This window comes from Solenopsis invicta, chromosome 1, assembly GCF_016802725.1.
Source record: "Solenopsis invicta isolate M01_SB chromosome 1, UNIL_Sinv_3.0, whole genome shotgun sequence".
In the NCBI taxonomy this organism is placed as follows: domain Eukaryota; kingdom Metazoa; phylum Arthropoda; class Insecta; order Hymenoptera; family Formicidae; genus Solenopsis; species Solenopsis invicta.
The window spans coordinates 31,638,018-31,662,644 of record NC_052664.1 but is presented as its reverse complement, the minus strand read 5'-3'; the positions used below and the strand labels follow the sequence as shown (position 1 = coordinate 31,662,644).

The window sequence follows — 24,627 nt, the reverse complement described above, 5'->3', positions numbered from 1 at the left end:
TAATTCTATACAGCTAATTTAAGAAATATATAAAATCTCTGATTAAATTTCATGTGACATACATTAAAAAATGTAGCTCAAAGATATTATTTCTCTAAAAGGAATTTATTATTTTTACAAAAATGTAAGTCGCGGATTGAAAACGTTTGACAAGGTGTGATAAAAAAAAATCGATACAATCAAATTGAATTTTTTATTCGTGAATATCAGATTTCTTATCTGTTATCTTATGCTAAGATAATTTTTTTATTCTTATCCTGTTTCCATATTGCGTACATCATTGATAACAAGATTTCTCTAATCGATAGGATATGATGTATGAAGTGTAGATATGCATTATTATAATACGTTTACATAAATGTATAAAAATTTACACAAAAATAGATTGACATATAAATCATATAATTTTTTAAGAACTCGACAAATTGAGGAGAACTCGATAAATTGATAATATAAACGGTATCCTAATATGACCGGGAAGAATATTAATACATTTAAATGATAAAAAAGCTATTTCGGTTGAAAGCAAATTTTAATGCTCAATAATAATTTTCTACATAAATTTGCAAAGTTTTACGAAATCTTTCAAACTGCCACGTACCGGGCTTAAAACGCAGTTTTTAAGTAAACACATTACGAAATTAAACTGCTAATCAATTTAATAATTTTAATGCTTACAAGCATCTCTACGATTCCCCTTTTTTCCTGTGAAATTTGGAGATCTTGTAAATGTTTGCAAATTTATTTAGAAAATGTTATTATTGTGCACTAAGATCTGCTTTCGATCGGTATAGCCATTCTTGTAATTTAAATAAATTGTTAAGTTACAAAAAATTATGTCTACTTATAACTTTTGATAAAATTATTGAATATATACAGAGTGTCCGGAAAAATCGCCCGCAATATTTCGAAAAGTGAAACAATAAATATTGCAAATTTAAACCAGTAGCCATAAACAAATTTTTATAATTATTATTCTTATATTTTTACTTCAATTTCTAAACATGTTTTTTTAGATTTTTTGTCCGTCCTTTTTCCATTATGTGGTCCGTTGTAAAAAATAAATTATACATTAGCAAAAATATAGATGTGATCGGAATAATAATTTATGATAAAATTGTTTAAACTCTAAAAAAAAAATAAGAAATAAGTAATTAGAATGTCTGATTGGTGTTCCAAAAAAAATCTAAAAATTGCTAAAATTATCTATCTTATATTCTTTTCTTTTTAATTATGAAATTCTATTTACATAGTCTTTCGTCGGCTTTTATACGCAGGCGAGAGATTGCTATTGTTACGGGTCGGATTGTTTATTCTTAAAAAGCACCTCCAGACGAAAATAGTGAGGTTGAATCAAGGATTCATCCGCACAGAGTTACGAGCGTCGTGGGTACGAGGGAAAAAAAATTTGTCGCAGACTTTTCTCGTCTAATCCACTTGCTCGTTCGAGACAACAAAGTTACAAGGACGAGCGAGGAAGTAACGATACTCCGTGGTAATTTCATGGACTAATCAAAAGTGTTGTTGAAGAAGTCATCCGAGTATACGCAACAGAGTATAGACGCAACAAGTATTCCCTCGCTTCGCGTGGATATTGCTCCACCGTGTAGCACGGGACGAGAAAATTATTTATGGGACTACAAGTTAATTTTAATCTCGCCTAAGTTACAAATTATGGATGTTCACAGAAATTAATATACCTCGATAGACCACTTTATTTCGGTAACCGATAAATTTAAGCGTTGACTTGCGATTGAAAGATAAAACGGAAAAAATAAATACATCCCAAATAAAAGATGAAGCGTATAAAGAGAAACGCACGTCGAGAACTAAAGCTAAAAGTGTGAAAATAAAAAAAAAGCATGCGTACAAAAAAATACATTTTTTAAATTATGGAAGAATTAATAAAATTCCTTTTTGGTTATCAAACGTGAAGCACTTCGAGTGTCTTTTTAATTTGTTAAAATTTACTTGAATTTATATTTAACAATTAAAAGTTATCTGTATTGGACAATTTAAATCTGAACTCAAGTGCTCAAATAACATTTTTTTCGTGCTTAATTTGATTTTTAAGTATTAACAGTTAAAAAAATTTGTAAATTGAATAATAAAACACTAAAATAAAATATATAAATTACAATTGAAAAATTATTTAATGCGCATGAGCTTAAGATTTTTACCGATGGAAACAAGATGCTTCTGCGAGACCTGCGTCTCCTTCGAGTGATTTAAGATACAAAATGGGTCAAATTAAACTTCAGGAAGATAAATAGTAACGGTGGATGAGGAAAACAAATCCTCGTCTCCCACGTGCCAACTTTCTCGTGTAAACAGATTGATAGTTCGTTCTGGGGACTAGTTTGCTCAAAACTCGACATTTCTGGTCTGCGAAATGCAGTTAGGCGCGCTTCCTCGAACGTTCAAAGGCCAAAGGTTACGGCAGGTTACATATGTTTGCGATCAACTAGCTGTACGTTTACAATTATGTAGCGCGAGTAGCTTCGATATAATTAGCTCTAATTAAGCGCACATCGGTCGATTCTTCGATTGCATCACCCGAAAGATACACATATAATACATCCTATTCTAGTTAATCGATCTCATTAGTGCGCCGAAGTCGCGTTTTTCACGAAGCACAAATGCATCATTACTGCGAAGATAGAATTGTTACCAACTAAATGTACTAAGTATTTATAGTAAATAAAATGCCACTATTCTCCTTTCTCTTAAAAAAAAAAACTGATTACTATATCATCAGTTACTAAGATGTCTTCTACATGTGCAGCTTGTGCAAATAATTGCAAAATATTGTGCACTTTTTAAAGTAGTGCGAGTGAATTTCAAAAAATGATAATATCCGAAAAGATTTATCAGGTATCATTAACGAAATTGTCATATTTCATCATATTTTAAAGAGAATGTGACTTTCGATTTATAACTTTCTTTTAATTAATTTTAATTAGTCAGAATGATTGTGAACCTTAGATATTCTGAACGCACTGATTAAATTAAGAACTAGTTTTGACTAACAGTAAAGCAAAGTTAAAAAATAAAATAGTTGATTAATAAAAATATAAAAAAATAGATATTAAAGGAACATCAAGATACGCGCTGTCTGCGAACAGGTTCGTGTAGGTGAAAGTGGTACAACATATCGTGACAATTTATATTTAATTTCGTAAGCATGGATAAAGGCACTTACCCTTCGCACGTGATGATACCGTAATGCAAACCGGTCGCCTTGTCCTCACAAATCATGCATATCATAGGCGTTTCGTCCTCCTCGTGCTCCTGGGGTGGCAAGGGGGGCGCAGGCGGTGCCACCGATATGGATTGCGAGGCCGCCTCGGTTTTGACAACGGTACCGCCGTTGCTGACCCACGGTTGCGCGGCGGAACCGGACGCCGTGAGATTTAGCGCCTGCATCTGTTGCGCTGCCGGCAGCTGCGTCAGATCGCCGGCCCACAGCCTCTCCATGTTGAGCGGTGGTCCAGCGGCGGACGAGTACGAGACCGCGGAGGAGGACGAGGGTGGTTTACCCCTGGACTCCTGGCCGAGGTTTAGCAACAGCTGAGCGGCCGACTCCTCCGACGAGGAGCACGAGGCGGCGGCCGCCGCCGTGGCCGACCAGGATGCCGCTGGTGGTGGTACCGGGTCCAACGGCGGCGCCGACCATATCATCGTACGGACGCCGCCGATCTCACCCATTATTACCGTGGGCGGAGGTCGCGGTGGTGCCGGCGCTGCTCTCTGCGCCGGTGGTTTCATACCTTCGCCTGGAATAAGTCATCGATGATCGATTAAGCAACGCGTCTCTTTACATTATCTGTTTATAATTCAGGCATTTCCAAACTTGTGTGAACCGCCAGACAGCTGGCTTTATAGAAAAATATCAAACGGCAGAGGGGAGGGCAAGGAAGTAAATTGATTATTTATTTTTATCATTCTACTCCTCTTAATTTTTCATTTTTATTGAATATAGTTTTATAATCTATTTCTCTTTGAGTACGTAACAAGGTATGAAAGTGCGACAAACACGCTCGTTTACTATTTCTGTCGATGACAGCTTTGATGTTGACATCGATGTTTCATGTACAACGAGTTCGATAATTACTGTTTAATTTAAATTTAATTGCGATTCCTGTTATTGCTGAAAAATTTTTTGCGACCCGTACTTTATATTCCAACTTATACATCGAGATTTAATAATTTCCGATCACTGGATCTAAACGAATCGAAAAGGAAATTCGTGTTTTTCATTCGAAAAGAGAACTTTTGTCATAAATTTTACAATTTTTAAAATTAATAATTTTACAATGTCTCATCATGATTGATCGAGCCTAGTTGATGATTAGACGATAAAAAGTATAAAGGATAAGTTATTGAATAATTTTAATGTGAGGAGTGCTTAATTTAGCTGACAATAAGATAACGACAACAATGCGACAGTCGTAATACTTACATGAAGTCGCCGTGGTAGTAGCGCCGGTAGTGACGCAACTAACACTGGAATTGATACCGCTGGAACTGCTGGTACCTCCTCCAGAGCTAGTGGAGACGGTCGTGGCGTTCTGCCCACCGTAGCCGACGGCGCTGCTGATGACACCGTTGAGTAGCCTCTGCGTAGCGAATCCTTGTACGCTGGTAGTGTTCTGCGACCAAAATTGATGATGAGCCGCTATCAAGTGCGGTGGTACCGAGGGCGCACGTGGCCTCGGCGGCGCCGGTGGCGACTGCTGCTGCTGCTGTTGCATGGATCCGTGCTGTCCAGTGCCGGGACTGACGTTCTGGCTCAGGTTGAATTGAGATGACGGACTGTTCCGGTGACTAAGTTGATTAGAAATCTCCGAACGACCGCCTCCACCGCCACCACCACCGCCTCCACCACCACCTCCACCTCCGTCGAAGACCGAATTGTCGGATTCTTCCTTCGTCTGGACGGACGATAGGTCGCCCTTCAGATCAGGGCTGTCACTCCTCGAGGAGGCCTCGTGGGCAATTGGAGTCGATGAGACCGCCTGGACTGGCGAGTACGGTGACGATTTGATCGGTACGGGGGTGGCAGAACGTTGTTGTTGTTGCTGTTGGTGGTGGTGGTGATGGTGCTGCTGCTGCTGCTGCTGCTGCTGCTGCTGCTGCTGCGATTGCTGATGATGCTGCTGTTGCTGCTCATCGGCGACCCTGAAGCTCACCATCGGACCGGCATCCGGGAAGACCGAGTCGGGCGACGCGCGATCCGAGCACCCCGCGTCGCGACCTTCTTGACCACTTCCTCTTCCACCTCCGCCATCACCGCTGCCAGTACCACGAAGAGAGTCGCCTCCTCGCGGTGGCCCTGGACTCGGACTGCCCAGCAGGTACTCGTTCGACACTCTGATCTGGCAGCCCGGCGAGCCTGGCATGTTCGTCTCCGGCGACAGGGTTGAGGTGTCGGCCATGCTCTCCCCTGGAGCAGGAAAGTTTATGGGTGAAGGTGCGTCCGTCGTCGGGTTCCCCTGCGGCGAGCCTGCTGATCCGAGGGATACCGGGGAGTCTGAGAAATAAGGCGTTGGTCTTACGTTTATACTCGGACTGCGGAGAGTCAGCAACGCGCGACGGGATATCTTTTTTTCTTTTATTTTTTTTTACCCTCGGAATACTCGAGTATGGTCACACGATGATGTGCCGGATCGTTATGCGCGCGTTACATCTGATGACGAAATTGAATGTATAGAGGAGAGTGGGAGCGGGATAAGGGCAATCAGCATCGGGGAATTGGAGCAAATTAATGACGTTGTACACGCAATCGACACTAGTCGCATACGCGACTAATTGGCGGCGCGAGCCGATATTCGGAGGGTGAAGGTGAGATAATGAGCTATGATGGAGCGTAACGTGTTGCGTCTCCCTATGATGTGACGTCTTCCTTGGTATTCGGTATTCCAGATATGTTGATCACTCCGTTTCGAGATGACGGTCATAATTAATGTGCGATTTGATTAATGTAGTCATTTATTATTAAAAATTCAACTCTGTTCAGAATGAACAAAAACTTGACAAATTATACCAAAGTGATAAAATAACAAAAATAAAATTGCACAATTTATTTCTCTTAAGTGTAGAAATGAGATAAACCTGCTATTATATTTATGCTTACAAATTTAAATTATGATTTCAAGAATGTCATGTTTTGATCTCAAACTCCAAAATTAATCGTTTAAATTCGGCTTTACGTTACGATATTAAATATCTATAAAATCCTCATAATTTGAAGAGAGAAATGCAAAAAATTGCGAGAAAAAAAACATAATAAAGAAAAATTAATAGTCAATATCGTCCTATAGTGCAATCTACTCACATGACGATATATACCATCATTTGCAATCCCCGCATATAGAAGATTAAATAGCGGAAAAACTAAATATAATAATTAAAATCGTTATTTATTTATAAAAGAATTTAATGGAAGATCGTCATAGAACCGCGGGTAAAAGTGCAAACGGATGACGGATTTAGAATGCATTACAGCTAATTACGCTGGTATCAATAAGCAACCGCTCGTTACGCAATCCCGTATCAATAATACGGCTTTGTGTATGCGCGAAGTACCTCCTCTCTTTCCCTCCCCATAAAAATAGCGCCTCCTGTAATAGATTCCGATATATACAAGACATGCTCTTCTCGTATTAGCCGCGCCCATAATCATCCGCTCTCCATAGAGGATACTTGAGTTGTATTCGCGCTATAAATACGCTGCTCAATTATTTTATCGGTACATTTTAAATTATTACATTTGTAATACAAATTATTTGTCAGAAAACATGAATCACACGATCTGTCATGATTGGAAAATCATTCTTTCGTATATTTGGATCTTAAATACTGAAGAAGGGATACGAGAAGAACGTATCGATCTACTAGAGAAGTTATTAATACATTTCAAGTATTCCGTAATATATTGAGTTGGCAAAAAAGTCACGCCGTTATTCCTCTATGTAAATGAAAGATACTTTTTCATACAAAGCAAAAACTTTCATTTACATAGAAAATAAAACGTCATGACTTTATTGCCAAACTAATATTTTCTCATAAAACGGATTGTCTATGTATCGTACCTTTAACTCTTAACGGTCACATTGGATCAAAATGATCCCAACTGGCTTTGAACGATTGTTTTACTATAAGTTAAAAAGCTATTGTTTTAAGTTACAAAATTTAATAGACATTTTTCAAATAGTGCAAAATACGAAATTCACTTAAATCGTCAAAAGTCGATAATCGGCTGCCGGTCGTCTAAAAGTTAACAATATTCAAAATAAAGATTCTTGCAAATAATCAAAAAAGTATACACGTATCAGTAGAAAAGATAATTTCGAAAGATTCCATTCCCATATCTGTCGTTCTCCTGACGACTTCAATTTAGAAGAAGTAATAATTTTCCTTTACTCTAGAAAAAGCGCATGGCACGTGTTGTGTTTTTCCTATAATGGAGAAGTTACAGCAGTAGGTTGTAATTGGGTTAGAAGAGAGGGTTCCGAGTGAGTACCATTAAAGCACCCGCTTGCTTTCGATGCGTTCTTAACGCTGCATTATATCCCGCAGCGTTGAAGGATATACCGAGATGGCACGTGTAATGGTAACAATGGTAATGGGGTAGCCTTGCATTGAGAGCGCGCACAATATGAAAATAATCCAATAAATAAATAAAAATATTCAATACAACTTTTATGTAACAAGCAAAGTACAAAATTTATTCTGCGTATTAATTTCATGATTGTCATATGATATACATATATAAATGCATTTACGCTGAAGATATTTACATCTTAAATTTCCTTTTCTCGCGAAGCACGGATTTTTTTTTAAATTGTAACAATCTAATTTAAAACTTAAATATAATTAATAAAAACTTTGTATCATATTGTGATGAATTTGACCGCCAATAACTACCAAGGAGTATGTAATAAAATACAAAATTCTACACTGAGGGAAAAATTACTGAATTTTAATAAATATTTGGTCGAATAGTTGAATATTTACTAAATGTAAATATATATTCATTTAGTACAAGAACTTTCCTGTAAATATTTATAGTGTATACTGTAAATATTTATGTAAGTAAATATTTCGCTAGTATTGTTCGAATAAATATTTATTAAAATTTAAGAACTGTTTCTCTCAGGGTATACTTTTTAAAATAAATAAAAATGAAATGGAGACATTTTTAAATTTTTGACTAATTTTTCATGACAAATCATCCTTTTTTCAATTATATTATTAATTCAGAAATATTACACTGGAAAAGGAGTCTTGTTGCATCATTTAAAAATCTGGTAGATTTAACTAATACGTCTGTCAAAAACCGGTCGAATCAGAATGATTCCTTGTAGGAATTACCAGATTATAGTAACATCTATTAAACGTTTTAATTGTAATAACCAAAAATTTTCTTGGTTTCACCAGAAACACTCAATCGCACAAGTTTTGTGAATATAACTAGATCATTTTTCTCAGTGTATATGTGTGCCTGTATATATGACCACGTACTGTACACAAGTTTAAATTTCAAAATAAAATTTATCTTGGTTCAAAAATCTGGAGATAAAAAAAAAGTGTAAAATATTTTGTATACTTAAAGGAAAATATTTTTATCTCCTTAAATCAAAGAAGCTTATCATTCTGCAAAGCGATAGTTTCAAGTGTAATAGTTGCTCGAAGTGTTCTCTTACTTATCGCAAAAAGAATGTGGAGACTATGGTTGCTCGAGGTCAAGGAAGGAATGCAGTTGACAAGGCCAGGTTGTGATTACGGATACTCTACTAGGTGACAGTTTCCAAGCTATTAATAGATCGATCTCCATGGACATTGGTCGAGCAGATTATTTATTTCGTGATTCGTGATGTCCCGATATCGCGAAGCATCGCGAATTATCTGGCGTGATTACGCAATCAAAGTGATCGAATCGGATATTTATCTTCTATCCTCGTTGATCATTGAGAGAGCCTATCGCATTCACAGCTTTCGTAGAGCAATTATATTTCGCTTACCGCAGCACTCGTATATCAAATTGACGATCGGCTGCTAATGTCAATGCGCTCTAATGTTGTATGAGTGACGTACGCCTAGCGCAACAATCATAGTTAAATATAATGACGATTATTCATCACGAGATGTGACAAGGATATTGATCTTTTGTATTGATAGACGAATTTTTCAAGACGTTCAAGAAATAGTTCCTAGTAATGTAATAATGCAGTTATATATCATGGAGTGTTACGCAAGATCGCTTTCACCGTTCCTTTCACTTGTATATTTTTTTTAGTTTCTCGAATTCCTTAAATATAACTTAGTAAGTTAATATTTTTAATAGAAACAATTGAATCAACCAATTTTGAATTTTAAGGGAAGAGAAGAGAGAGAGAGAGAGAGAGAGGGAGAGAGAGAGAGAGAGAGACAGAGATACGTTAAAAGCAAGTAGAGAATAGAGTGTCTTCTAATTAATTGGCAGTGAATTGTTATTCAACGAAATATTTAGTCTAAGTTCAAGTAAGTCGATATGTTGTGACGCAGTGACGCAAACTAAACTCGCGACCTCGGTACACTGTTATTACTGCAAACGGAATTAGTCATACAATTGCGACGCGGAACGGCATAAAACTAAAAATACTATTCCGTGCCAACGAACTTTCGAAGAATCTCATCGTGTTTCTTTCGACTGCACATATAAAAATGTGCGTTGTACTTGGAAAAACCGCAACATATCGTAACATCTTTCAATATTTTCCCTGACGAAAAGTCCGTTAGTTACTAAAGCATTTAAGATAATTTGAAATAGAGAGATGCCAACAGGATTTTGACAAGATATTTGTACAAGTGTCAATAAGCTGCAAGTAGCTCTTGCGATATTTTTCTGAAAGAAAAATTGCGATTAAAGTCAAGGATGTCGAACAACTACTTGAAACAAACGAAATGGAAACACAGGGAGGCACTCTACATTATTAGTAAGTATAGTGCAATATCGCTCAAGTGTAATTGCCCGAGAACGTAAGTGCAATGTTTACCGAAGAACGATGCGTACAAGTTCTTCGCGTCCAAACACATGTAATAATTGAAGGTGGAATAAGGATTGAGCTGCGATGTAAGGTGCCTGAAGTAGCTCTGATTCGTCGCCATCAAAAAGTTATTGTAGGGCTGATGTAAAGATAAGTAGGGCAAAAAGCTGCTCCCTTGCTGCATTCCGTAGAAAGCGGTTAGGTCCATACTTGGTAGATTCCAATCGTGTGCGTTCCGATCTTGTGAACGCCAGTGAAGGTTAGTGGTGATGTAGACGTTACTTCCCAAGGGAAACATTTTTTTAAATAATTCCGTAGATTCACATTTATGGTATGATTATTAATAATAAGGTTTCGACACTGCTTGTAACGAACATTTTTCATGTGGAATTGTAATAATGATTTTTTTATATTGTCTTCTTCCGCTTTTCTCTTCTTGATTGTACCGTTTTATTCTTCTCACGAGAATTGTCTTTGATATCATAGAAATCGTTGTATTTTATCGTTTATCTATACATTTATATAATTCGTGAAAGAAGCGTCTTTCATCTTTATATTGTTACGTAAATAATGATATAGCACAGATCACTTAGAGATTGTGTAAAATGATTTTCGTCTGTCATTTCTCAGTTATCGCGGATTGTAATTGGCACATAAAAATAGAATCTGGTCTTGTGTTTGATATATATATATATTTTTTTCTGAATATAATATATAAACACTCAGAAAAAATATATTATTCTCGAAGTATATATATGATTATGTTTTCGATAAAAATTGACTTCGAAGATTATCAACAAATTTCGATTGATTGACTTTACAAAATTAGACTATAATTGCTATTATCACGACGCATTTCTTTTTTAATATCGTCTATGCTCGCGATAAGCGTCGTTTTGTATAATGTATACGAATACTCGTTGTTCTCGCAAAGCACGGATAAGCCGTCTGACTAAAGCAACAACGTTACTACTTTCTTCTCCGCGGTGTGGAAAAATCACACGGGACCGTTCCGTTCAAGTGATACAGCGTTGCTTTGATCGGCCATATCTCTCTGGCAATTTTTTAATTCTCTAGCGTACGCAAATATCATCTTTCTACGAATCGATAAAAGTCTTTTCGCAGAGATTCTTATTAGAACGATCATCTCGTGACATCCGCGAGTGTCGCTCGCGACGGCGTCGCGCGTTGCCGAGTAATTGCGTCGTTGTACTCGTTGTGTGACGTTCACGTGCGGCGGAGGCGGTCGGAGGAAGATCAATGATTCCGCGAGACCGCGGGTCACGGTATCAGCTGCCGCCGAAGCGTATGTCCTCCTCGGAAAATCTATAGGAATGTCATTCGCGCGACACACGTATCCGATATCCTCTTTCGATCTTGTATCAGCGGGAATCGGCGGCATTGATGCCCGGCATCGATTTAGTTTTCCCTCTCTCTCTCTCTCTCACGCGTTCTCCAGCATCTTCACTTTGGACAACACTTTGTACCGTTAACGCAGCCTCTGACCTTTAAAACGGCCGTAGGTCGAGGGTCATTGGAATCAGTGTTTGCGAGCGCGTCGAAAAATCGATGCAGCTCGGTGGTGCAGCGGCCGCGGTAACACGCCGTAATGTGACGCGCGCGCGAGACTATCATGGGTAAGACGTCAACGTCAATGTCAACGACGACGACAACGACGATCGCTCGTTGATCGGACACGACCCACCGCGTGGTCGTCGACTCGTTTTCATCGTCCGGCTCCCGTCCTCCTCTCTCGGTCGGACACCTTCTGTTCGTTCGCACGCGCGGTTTTCGTTTTTCGCGGGCCACTCTTCGCGACGACGACGACGACGCGACCGCGTGGTTACGCGAGTTCAGACAAAACCAAACTAGCACCGGTGCACGTCCGGGACGTCCGCGTGGGTTGATATTCAACCCTGCACCGCCAGCAGCAACCATCCCAACCCTCTCCTCCACCCCGGTCCCTCTCTCTTTTCTCTGTCTCTCTTGGACTTGGCTTCCTCGAGCCAGCTAGCGACTCCGTCGCCGCGCCACCCACGACTCAACCTCTGCCCTCACGCTAGTATCTACCCTCCTCCTGCCTTCTGCCTCCTGTCTCCTTTCCCCGTCGATCATTTGAAAGCTACCCATAAAGACACAATAAGGAGACGAGCGCCCAAGTACCGCTCGTTAGATCGCAGCGTAACGCGTTGTTGTTATAATTGAATAAAGGAGTGGGGAAACAAAAAAAATAGAGAGATAAAGAGAGAGAAAGCGCGCGAACGAGAAACACGCGGGATAAAAGCGCGTGCGCGCAGTGGGTGATCGGGAGACTGAATGAAGAGCGTGAATGGTGTGCGTCGAAGAGCTGATGATTGAGAGACATTGGAGATACACGTTATCATTCGAGGAAAATTGGATATTAGTAAACAACGCAAATACATCACAATTTGTTGTTTTTTTTTTTATACAAGTACACTGAGAAAAATGATTTGATTATATCAACAAAACGTATTTTATCGAGTTTTGATAAATTTCTAGTTATTATAATAGAACTCAAGACTTTTTATTATATTTTTAACTAGAACGTTTGATTTTACTGTATGGATTTGTTTAATATTTTTGGATTAAATCTATAAAACTTCTAGTGTGTTATATTCACTAGATATGTAACATAACTAGAATTTTATGTGTCTAACTATATACGTATATCATTTTTTGTTAATCTAATACTTTTTTTGAACTACAATATTTAACAGAAAAAAAATAGATTAACAAAAAATTATATTTAACGGGAAAAAATTAATCACGATTATTCAATATTACAAGATTTTCGATTTGTTCGTTTTTGAGCAAATATATTGATTCAATCTTCAGATTTCCAATTAATGAAACAAGACTTTATTTTCAGTGTATAAAAAATATACATGATCGTTTATAAACTTTTTTTGTTGCAAATAGAAAGAAAAAAATCATAAAAAAAGAGTTCTTTATTCAAAGAAAAAATAGACAAACTAATACCCGAAATTATAAAAAAATAGTGAGATTCTTGCACATGCTCGAATGCTGGTTTTTAATAAGTTACATTGTAAAATAATTAAAGCTAAAAGTTAGCGGAATTATACACTATTTGTCTTTTTCCCATTAGAATTATTCGAAGATGATTTACTGCCAAACAAAATTATCAATATAGAATAACTACGTTATGTGTTTGTACTTAAGAGTTTTTTCGAATTATTTTTATCACATCAATATTAAAATTTGTTGCGAACTATTTCTGAAATATTTCATTCCTGTAACTGTGTGAGATTTATGCGTTTATTTTATACAGATGTGATAATGGTTCTACATGTGCGAGTTAGTTTCAAACTATAATAAAATGCCAAATTTGATTATGATATATATGCATCGTATAAAAAAGGCGATATATGATAATGAAGAATGTAAAAGGACATATAGGGTATACAGTAAATCATAAATTAAGAAAAGTATACACAAATCATTAAAATAGAATTATTTTGCAAAAAAAAAACAGCAAATCGATCATGTATTTAATTTTATTGTGATATCTAGAAGCTTCTGAAATATACTAAATATAAACGCGAAAATAAACAAGATTATAAAACTTAAATTAGATAACATAAGAAACATAGAATTATTGAAAATTAATTCAAAATAAATTAATTCAAAATACATTTTATAATGAATATATGTGCGAAATCGAATACTCTCTCTCTCTCTCTAGCAAAAGTATTAATTATTATTTATCGAAAGTAAAACTAGTTCTTTAATTAAATATAATTAAAAATATGATTATGTAGAAATTGATCTATATAAAAATGGAAATAACAATATTGTATTATTTATATAAAAATATATTAAAAATTACCAATTTCTTTGATATAAATTACGCAAATACACATTCACATCAATCTTAGTAACCGTGCATTCCATCTATATTTTTTATACGCTTCGTAAAGTGGAAAGATTAATTGCGTCATCTAGAACTGGAGCAATCTGTCATCCGCCATAACTGTTGATTGTAAAAATGAACGATATTGCGCCTGTATTAAATCCCTCTATTACTGGGTGGTAAATAATCGTTACGCTTGAACATTGGTCAATTTTACAACAACTTGTTCCAAGTAATCTCAATATATGAAAAGATCGGTCAGTGCATCATAATTTGCTCGACAATGATGTACGAGCCTTTTCCGTAGCGCGCGATTACGTCAACCATTAGAATCGAATCTAGTTTCTAGGCATCATCTTGTCTCTAGTTTAATTTAACGCTTCATATTTATAGTCGTGTTTCTGCTGAGAACAGTCTTGAGATATGACATAATTAAATGAATAGACTTTAAGATTAATATAAATTAATATATTTATTTTGCCGTTCTTGCAATTGAGATTCATTCAAGGAATGTATATGAAATTTATTTCAAAAATTCAAATTTTATTTTTTGTGGTTCAATAATCAATTTTTTTACAAAAAATGATATATAATGATATATATAATAATTATAAAATATATTGATATTTTTACGAGGTGACTTAAAAGAAAACAATTATTTTTGTGAAAAATCTGATTTTAAGTCTAAGAATAGATTTGAAAAGAATTAAAAGTTAATATAATTACTTCAAATAAGTTTAATAATTTTTAGTAAAGTAACTAATATATCAGTCATTAAAATTGTCATTAAAAGAAAGGAATTACGATCGACTGCTGCCAATCTTCGGTTAGCAAAAACGGAGGGAATATGCGTTTCACCGAAGTGGATCAGTTATAACCAAAGATTTCCACAACTACAATATATATTTTTATCAACTTTTTGCCACAGACTTCCACGTCTTATTAACCAAGCTTGGTTTTAAGCATTTAATTATTACGCACTTGTACATACGTAAAATACATCGCATTGAACGATTTGAAATTTGAACCTTTCCCCGCGCACCGACTGAAGCGCCCGCAGTTCGTCCGCCAACTTCAGATCGTTGAAAAGCGCGCGGAGCGTGTCGCAAGTCGCGTATATACTCGAGTAACAGCAAGTCGCGATCGATTGTTCGTTAGCAAAACGTGCGTTTCGCGGAATTCGCGCGATCGAAAATTGTGCTATTATTGTGTTGAATACTGAATCCTATATCACTCTCCTCCGCCTCTCTGTATTTTCGAACGAATCGTCGCATCAACGTCGCGTCGTACAGTTAACCCTGCTCTCCATGCACGCGTTGCCGCGAAAAGCAATCTCAATTTCCCGTCTGTTTACAGGTCTGTTTAAACGAAACGCGCATTTGATTGGAATAATCCATAGAGACGCGCGTTCGCGTTAAATAGCGCGTGCACGGAAAGCAAGAGTCGATCGGCATTCCTCGATTCGGGATTCCTAACCCTAGCGTGCCGCGCGCGGTAAACCGGAGTATTGTCCCGTCGAAATTTTCGACGATTGCCAACGAAATGCCACGGAGACGCGACGAGAGCGAGGCGGTCCTGAATCGCGACACGTTTAATTGGGAAATATCGGTCCGTGTAATTAGTCCCGTGTTCGTTGCGTTTTGGTAATTAGCGCGCGCGCGCGCGCTCACTCCCTTGTGAAATCGCGTTCTCGTGTATGTGTGTGCGTGTGAGTGCCATGGGGAAGCAGCTCAAGCAGCCACGTGGGATTCCAAGAGGAGCTCTGGGTGGTGTTCGGCGACCATGGGGGGCGGCGGGGAGTGAGTAACCCATCATTTATTTGTTATGACTTATAATATATATATTTAATTAATTTATGCAAGAACACACGCGTGCATGTGTTGTTACATAAATTAATTAAACATACATATGTGCAACAATCGTTTCTCGTGTACAATTGTTTTTCTGAACGTACGTTGCTTTCACTCAAGTCTGTTTAATTCAACATATAAAGAACAATATAAACGAAAGTTAAGGCTCATATAATTAAATTAAAAATAGGAAATGATGAGCTCAGGAGGATTCACGCAGGATTCAACATATATTACAACATATATAATTCATCATGTATTTCCTTACTAATTATTGTGTTAAAAATAATTTCTTTCGACATTTAATGACTTTGTTAATGCGAGATTTCTTTTTTATGAAAATTTTTTTATTTTTTATCTGACATCACGAGCGGTTGCTATGAATCACGATACTCGATATTAAAAGATGAATACACACATAGCGAGGTTAAATGAAACATGACGGGATAATAATAATGCTGCGGCACATTGCAAATGAAGGCATCATTACGAGGTATCCCTGCGGAAAAATTTTTTACGTCCGACATTTTCCGTGATAGAGTTAATGCTAATTCTGTTAAATGTTAATTCAACACGCATAGAATTTTGATTCGGTATTATAATGTATCTCCGAGGCACTCTTACCGTCGCTACTACATCGGGAGTCGACCTTTCTCCTTTTCAACTTGAGGTCTTGAAACAAGCTCATGTTTTCTATCTCACACGGGCTGCTCGGAAGGGTCATAATTCCTGTAAGCAGAAAATGACAGAGAAAGAATTAGCCTTGTTATTTGTTAAAGTAAATTATTCATAATATAAAACGGTTTGCGTAATTTATCTCTAAATGACTTTATCTTGGGGGAAATTTAAAGCAGTACTGAAATTAATTATTTCCATACTTGATTAAATTCATATGTCACACAAAAAAGTCATCTTTATATTTATTCGAAATAAAATTAACCTTCAGTTACGATTTAGTATTTATATATGCATTCAGGAAGTAAATGGAATAATTTCATCTTTCTTGCATAACTGAATGAATCTGTACGAAATATCTCCTCTTTCTCTTAAATCGTTTTTTCATGACTGAAGGATTATGCTTTCTATTTGAAGCTCACCATGTGGCGTGCCACTGTTTTGACAAAGATACTGAAAAGTGATTTGCCTTTCGCGACAGGTGGTGATGAATTAAAAATCTGACATGTTCTGGGTGGATTTGAATCTGGAGGTCTGTTCCTTTTAGCTGAACTGGCTGCGTTAATTTAGAATTTGTCTTCCTTCCTCCCCCTTGAAGAAACTAGTACAGCCAGTTCGGATAAAAAGATCTTGGATCTTTCGCACGAAAAGCAGACGTGTTACTCTTACGCCACTATCACTATCGATTCACCGAAATATGCTAAAATCGAAATTGCTAAATTTATTTTTAACGATTATAAATAAAATTCAGTTCTCTCTCATTAAACTAGACTAAACTAAAGTAGCAGTATAAAAAAACGTTATAAAAATATTCTAAATATTTTACTCTACATCATATTTTACAAAAATATTGCGATCTTTTCCTATTTCTCGAACGCTTTTCTAAATATAATGCCGAGAAAGATGCTAATGCTCGATTTTACAAATTAGATTTACGCATTCTGGTGACCTGTAGCTAAATATAGAAAGAGAACTTTGCGAAGATCTTCATTTTACATTTTCTTTCGCGGATTTCATCTTTCTACCAATGTCTTCCATCGTTTCATCTCGGATGTAACCAAGAATCATCTCGCACGCGTATGAGCGCGAGTTATCGACTATTGCGGGATCGGAAACGGGTTCGCGACGTGAAAGTACGTACGTGTGCGCGAACAGACGGACGCACGCGTTCGCGGCGATTACGGCGAACGCATAGCTCGCCATTAACCCCGCTTTAGCCGGCAATAACGTATAATTGGATCGGTCGCATGGCGATACATGTATCGTTTTACCGCGACACGAAACCCGACGACTTCGTTTCATGGGGTTTCTCGCGGGATCCCGTCGTCGCGCCATACTAAGTACCGCAATGGAATAATTAGAGGCGGACTCTCCAGTAGTCCCCGTTTGCTGACGCAGCGGCGGCGGCGGCGGCGGCGGCGGTTCCGCGAGATCGGATTGCAGGCGCGTTTTTACGAGAGCGCTCGTCTGGATCTTGCGCTATAGACGAGACTAGGTCTATGAGAGATGACCGCGGGTGAGCGGGGGTCATTTTAATAATGCGACGCCGGCGATAATAACAAATCGTGCTCGCCTTATCGCAGCTCGCGGGGCCGGACAGCGAACAATTTGCGCCGACCATCCAGTCGTCGTCGCGTCGCGTCGCGTCGGAGGGATCGAGCGTCTAAGATTTTACGACAGCGCGCAGCGCTCCGACCTGGCTGACGCGGGTCATTTTAATGAGGGTAATGATGCGCATGTCAATTGTGCAAATTTTTATGCGCTTGCTTCGTTACGCGCTTGCTGCAAAGAAGAAAACAAAAAAAAAAAATTTGATCTATAATTTTTTCAGCGAAAATTATTATATTTTACTACAGTTTTCAATAATTTCACTTTTAGACGAGTGAGTGGATCTAAATGTGTGAATTTTTGCACGAATAATTTTATTAGTACACGTACAAATTTTGATTTAATTGGTAATGCTAGTTTCGCATAAAATTTATAAATAAGTACTGCAAAACGCGATTTTACATAAGAATCAAGAGTAAACAAAGAATTAAATGACTTTTAAATCAATAAGTGAATTGTGAATTAAATTTCCCATAGATACTCAAACGTAATATTAGAATGTATTCTATGAAATTTTTCGTATTGTTTTAAGATACGACCCATACATTTTTAGTATCTAATTATTATATTAAATTTCTAAATGTTATACGTATTTATTTTAAATGCAAGTACAACATAATTAAAACAAACGTCACAAGAGAGAACATCAAAGTGATTTTAGCGGTTGCATTTTAATCTCTTTATAAAATATTGTAATTTTTTGAATACGTACATAGGCCGAAATAATAATATAAAGTTACTTTGCAAGGCTATTGATAGAATTATTTTTTTAAAATCAATTTCAAATAAAACAATTTAATTTTTCGGACAAAATGTGATAATTTTTTGGCTCTTAATATCACTAAAAAAATTATATAATTTTAATAGCGAAATAATATTCGCGATATATACAGATGTTATTTTTCATTCATATCGCATTTTACGTTAAATGCGATTTATTATCCGCAATGATAAATTTAACGTTTTACACAAAGACATTTAATCGACGATTCTACAATAAACTTTGTGCTGTTCCTTCAATAAAAACAATTTGTCGATTACAAGATATAATGTTTGCACGTTACTTAGTGCGAGTTGTCCCCGATTCAACATTTAAAGTTTCAGATTCAAACAGTTCCGCAATTTAGTTTGGACGAAAGTCTATCTTCATAATGATCTCGTTGAAGTAACTTACATTTGGAAACAGAAGTAACGCACGTTTCATGTTAATTGAGATAGTAACAAAATATTATTCGAGAAATCTTAAACGAAGTTTCACGTAAATTCCGTAATAATCATGCATTGTAAAATATACCAAATTTTACATTCGATTAGCATTTGAATTTCAAATGAGCTTTCCTGTGTCTTTTGACATTTATGATACTGCCACTCTTATTTGCAGTAATAACATTCTCGACACTTTCTATCGATATTGACTAAATCTTATATTTTATTTTATACGAGTATTTTTACTACGCACAAGTACGTTTCTTCTTATTGAAAATCTTAACTGCATTTCTGATAATATTTATATCATAAATATATTTATATTGCGGAACGTTTGTTTGTTGAAGTGAAGATGCTTGGGAGAGAAGTTTACATCAAAACAGACATTTCGTATACGAAGCTTTCTATTTGTTTTCAGCGTGCAAACTTTGTTCAACTAATCTGAGTGACATTAATATTCCGTAACAGTGTCTGTCTACATTTCAAAAGTTGTTTATTCTAGCATACCGTACAACTTCTTGCAGCTACTCCCACGCCCCTTCAATCGTAGTCTTAACTGCAAGAAGTAGCTCTACTTACAAACGAGCTTCATGTTTAATTAACAACAGCTAATCGCAAATCGTCCAGTAGTTAAATTAGTTTGTTATTCATAAGTTGTTATTGTATATTTAGTTCTTTATTACTTTATACGGTAATTTGACACAAATGACTTTGCAGATTTATTAATAGTTATTTGAAATATTGATTAACTCGAATATATTTCTTGATTACATTCCACAAAAATATGAAAAATACTATCGTTTAAAATTAAGAATATACGAGTCATATCTCAAAATGTTACCAAAAATATACAAATTTCATAAAATATTCTAGTTGAGTTTCTTACGTTTGAGTTTCTGTGTACAATTTAAGCACAATTCATTTATGGGTTTAAAAATTACTTAATTTTTTTTCACTGTTGATACTTAAAATCGCATTTTGTAGTATTTATATTAATAACATAATTATATAATTTATGTACTAATATTATACTTATTCGACGGGAAAATAGCACTGCCAATTAAATCAAAATTTTTACATACACTGATAAAACTCTAATAAATAAATCGTGCAAATATGCATTTCGATCCACTTACTTATTTAAAAGTTATATTTATTTAAAACTGCAGCAAAATATAGTAATTTTCGCTGCAAAAACCACTAATTAAATTTTTCATTGTTTTTCTTTTTCTTTGAAGCTAGTTTCAAGGCCACAATTCAGGCATTCGCGAACAAAATTTTTTATTGTTGATTAGAAAGAAAGGATAAACCTGAAAAAGCCTTCAGTTTTCAAATTTCGATAACTTTTAGCTCATATTGCACAGCCAAAACATAATTAAAAAGTCTAAAAATAAAAAGTTTGAAAAAGAAAATAGTTAAAGCTAGAATAAAATAACATTTTTAAAATAGGTTATATTAATAGAATGAAAAACAGTTGGATTAATAAAAGATTGTACGGAAGAAAGATTGAAGGAAGAAAATTTGCAAATATCTTATTCAAGGGGCGGTCTCAGCCGCGTAAGTGACGTGAACGACGTTTAATCAGCCGCGCGGGCGACGCGTGCATCGGTACGCGCGCGCGACGCTAGATGGCACATTGTAGCAGCGAGAGGCGCGAGGCGCGAGGCGCGAGGAGCGGCGAGAGGCGACACTGCCGACACTGGCGGCAGAGCGCATCCACGTTGCTGCGAGGCACGCATGTGCACGTCGCGCGCGTGCACCTCGCGGCACAAACACACGCAGCCGCGCTCAAGTCGGGTATAGCAGCGCATACACCAGCGCGGGGTCCTTGCTCCCAGCCGTATGTGGGTCAGCAGTCTCTCACACACGCCGCTATTCTTGCGTAACCAATGCATGCATACGACCGCCGCGGACGAGCGCGCCTCGCGCGCCCGCGCGCGGGAGAACCGCGGCGCGACTATACGTGCATACAGCGAGACGGAAAGTGCAGCCAATGCACTAACCTACGACGGTCTCCTCTTGAGAGAGGCCGCCCGGCGCTCGGTACGTGCGATACGTATATAAATGTATGTGTCCGCGAATGCAAGAGCGCGGCCGTCATTGGGCGCAAAGCCACGCAACCTCGTCTATCTCGAGCGAGCTTTTTTCAGAGTTTCGTACCACTAGTACATTTCGCGCTATTTTCTACGTGTATTCGCGTGAAATTCCACGTACAATTTTTTCGGCGCATCCAAATTTAATTTTTCTATAATGTAATTTCCTGCTAGTCTAACTTTTGTTAGAAGAAATATTTATTTTTAGCTTAAGCAAATATTTTTAGATTATTTCAATATGGAAGCGTTAACTATAAAAATAAATTTGAGGTTAATAAGAAGATATATATTCAATAATTCAACTTTTCCTAAGAAAAATATGTGCATTTTTTTTATAAATATGTATTCAATGAATATATCTTTGTATTTTTGAGATATTTTCAATGATTATAAATGGAGAATGTGACGGAAGTTTATGTTTATGTCACGGCTCATTTTATGGGAAGTTTATAACATCTTTCATGCGGTTGTTAGTCTATTCCGTGTTTATATTCTTTATCGAAAGGTTACAACTTTCTGTTTCTTAAAAACTATTAACATCGCGCTTGATAATTCAGCTAATTAATCAGCTGAATATATTTCACCTAATTCAGCTAATATTAATTTAAATATTAGATTATATCAAATATAACTATTTTAATAATAATAAAAAGACTTTTATAAAATTCTCAATCAATTGAGATGTCGATAATAAAATTACTGTTTTATTAAACTATTCAATATATCAAAATTTTCCGCATTTACGTAAACTCATTGACGATATTATAAATTTATATAACAACAATTTGGAACAAGAGCTACTGTTGAAATGTCATTAAAACGGTTAACATATAGCACAAATATTTGTTGATACGCAAGCTGATATGTTCTAAATCGCGTAAATAGAATCATTATCGTGTGATTAAAATTATTTTATCGATATGAAAAACGCGAAGGGGTCTCGATTAAAAAATTCTCCGTCAATCTGAAATCGTTCAAGAATCGATCCCGTGTCCGTTTGTGGAGTAGAGATCTAATTTACTGTATTGCTCAGATTTTACCGCTATATGGGGACCGTGGACGGTGAAAGTGACTCTCCCACGCTATGACATCCTAGGTCTGTAACTCCCTCCACTTTCGTGCTCGTGTCCGCTTCTCCGTATCTCCTAAACGACAGTCTCTCTTTTCCTTTTCTGTCGCGGTTCTCATCGAAGGGTACCGTGTCACTAATAGTCTCTGCACGACAGTATAAAGATTCCTGATTGCAATAACTGGATACACATGCGTACACTCGTGTAGTAGTCTCGATTCCAGGAATCGAAAGATTCAAAGGCGATCCATAGAGACGGGAAATTTTACGATTTCTCGATGATTCAGGTAGATAAAAAACCTTACGGAAGATATCTTTTACTTCAGCAAAATAAATTTTTAGCTCTTTATTCCCTGGGTCTACGTGACACGCGCATCATTTACGAAAAAAATGATTAAAAACGAAACCCGAAGAATTTCTAAGTTTATTTTTCCGTATTTATATGTAGCAATACTTTTTATGCAAAAAAGATTCATTTAATGCGAGAGAAATTGTAGAGAGATATAAGTTTTATTTGCATCGTTGAGAAAATTTATTTGTTACGTCACTTCTTATTTTTATATTTCATTTTTTTTTCGTACACTTAAAAATATCCGAGCTGCCATGAAAATGTATAATATGTAGTCTAGTCTGGTGAACATAATCTTATCTTTCATACGGCACCGTTATGTGTAAAGATAAATTAGTACTTATCTAAGCAGACCCACATGGATAACGGCCATGTCTCGTCTTTTAGCATACCTTAAAATTGCTTATCGGCGGAAAGGGGTCATCATATACGGTGTTGCATTTCTTAACGGAGTTAGCGCTAACGAGAATTCGTGGGATGAATATATGACCTGGTATGCGACGTCAACATTGACACGTATGTTAACAGATTAAAACGATATCCAAGATAAAACGCTGACGTATGACAAGATTCTAAGACGTTATTTTAGGTAATATTTGATTCGTATTATTGCAGCTTTCAGAACAAAGCAAAATTTAATCAAATGGATGAAATTTACATTTATAAAATTTACAATTTACAGCAATTTGTTTGCTCGCAGAAAAATTTTTGATTTAACAAAATAAGAAAAAGTATGATACGTAGAAGATTGTTTGATCTTTTTAATGTTATTATTTTCGATGTGTATATATTTTTTTCTTTTAAAAAGATAATAGTTTATAAAAGTGCAGACATTTGAATTCATTATAATTTTCGCAAATTTGATTTATATACGAGTTAGAAATGAAAGAACATTTTATTACTGTTGCATTAACAGTCGCTTCATATGTTGCCGATTTATTATATCGACGACTCAATTCGCTACTTAAAGGGTCAGATTCCTGATCACTTTGTATCGTTGTTACAACGTAGAGCCAGCTGCTCTGTCAGAATCCAATTCCGATCTTCTCCATCTATCTTTCGTTTTCTCCATAACAGACGAACGAGTAAGTATCCGCTGCTTCCGCGAACATTTATCACGTAAAGTATACGCAACAGTGAATGACCGATTCAGAAATATTGTGAAATATAATCTTTGCGAATCTTTAAAAATGAAAGTATAATATTATCTTCTTCAACCTTTCGAGTTTCTATCGAGGAATTTTGTGGGTAGAAACGTGTGGAGGGTAGCATTATTCGTAATTATAAACAATTACGAGAAATGGCGTATATGTATTTTAGCAAATGAAATTTTCAGCCAATTATTATCAGCCCCAAATATCCGAATTCCAAATAACTAAATTTGATCAATAACTAGATAGAGCAGAAATTTGCATCTGTGCACTGCCGTTGAAGCTAGTAATACCGTAGCTCTGTTAGAAGATACGCATAAATAGAGGAGCACATATTACATTAGCTTACGTTGAAATAAAACATAGAGGGACGCACAGATCAATCCCATCGGATACTTCGTATCGCGTTAGCGATACTTTTCAGTCAGCTTTACTCAGAGTTCAAACTTTGCAAGAAAGTTCTTACAAACGACGAATACGGCAATGACGTTCGTTTCCGTTAACTTCCGCGGCGGAAGAAAGAATCCTCGGGCTCGGCCACGCGGGAATCGTTGAGAGGTTTTCTCCTTTGCGTTTACGCGACAATAGAGCGCCGTCTGCGGAACAGCAGAGATATTGTCTCGCAATTTGTTCTGAGAGCAGGAGCGAAGAGAGAACCGCGGCGAATTGTGTAGCATAGAAATGGAGACACCCAGTATGTGTG

General features: G+C 36.6%; 2 protein-coding genes across 18 annotated transcripts in view; one reads left to right on the top strand and one right to left on the bottom strand.

The window, feature by feature from the left end:
• LOC105201574 overlaps positions 1-24,627 on the top strand; it is a 269,202-nt gene that overhangs the window by 1,362 nt on the left and 243,213 nt on the right. Inside the window, exon 1 of one of the 6 annotated variants that reach the window (XM_039459088.1) lies at positions 15,679-15,722. The exons of the other annotated variants lie outside the window; for them this stretch is intronic. The gene's annotated coding sequence lies outside the window, so the exon portion shown is untranslated. Of the gene's footprint in view, positions 1-15,678; positions 15,723-24,627 lie in introns of those variants that run through there. 6 annotated transcript variants of the gene reach the window in all.
• The window catches only part of LOC105201579 (hormone receptor 4), a 193,311-nt gene that overhangs the window by 19,382 nt on the left and 149,302 nt on the right, over positions 1-24,627 (bottom strand). For 4 of the 12 annotated variants that reach the window (XM_039457797.1, XM_039457758.1, XM_039457868.1 and 1 more), the window contains 3 exons: positions 16,398-16,502; positions 4,463-5,533; positions 3,203-3,776 (listed from right to left, as the gene is read on the bottom strand). In XM_039457797.1, the coding sequence (XP_039313731.1) occupies positions 3,203-3,776; positions 4,463-5,533; positions 16,398-16,497 (1,745 nt within the window). In that variant the 5' untranslated portion in view covers positions 16,498-16,502. Of the gene's footprint in view, positions 1-3,202; positions 3,777-4,462; positions 5,534-10,040; positions 12,754-16,397; positions 16,503-24,627 lie in introns of those variants that run through there. The other 8 variants (XR_005576379.1, XM_039457615.1, XM_039457901.1 and 5 more) reach the window with 6 other exon arrangements.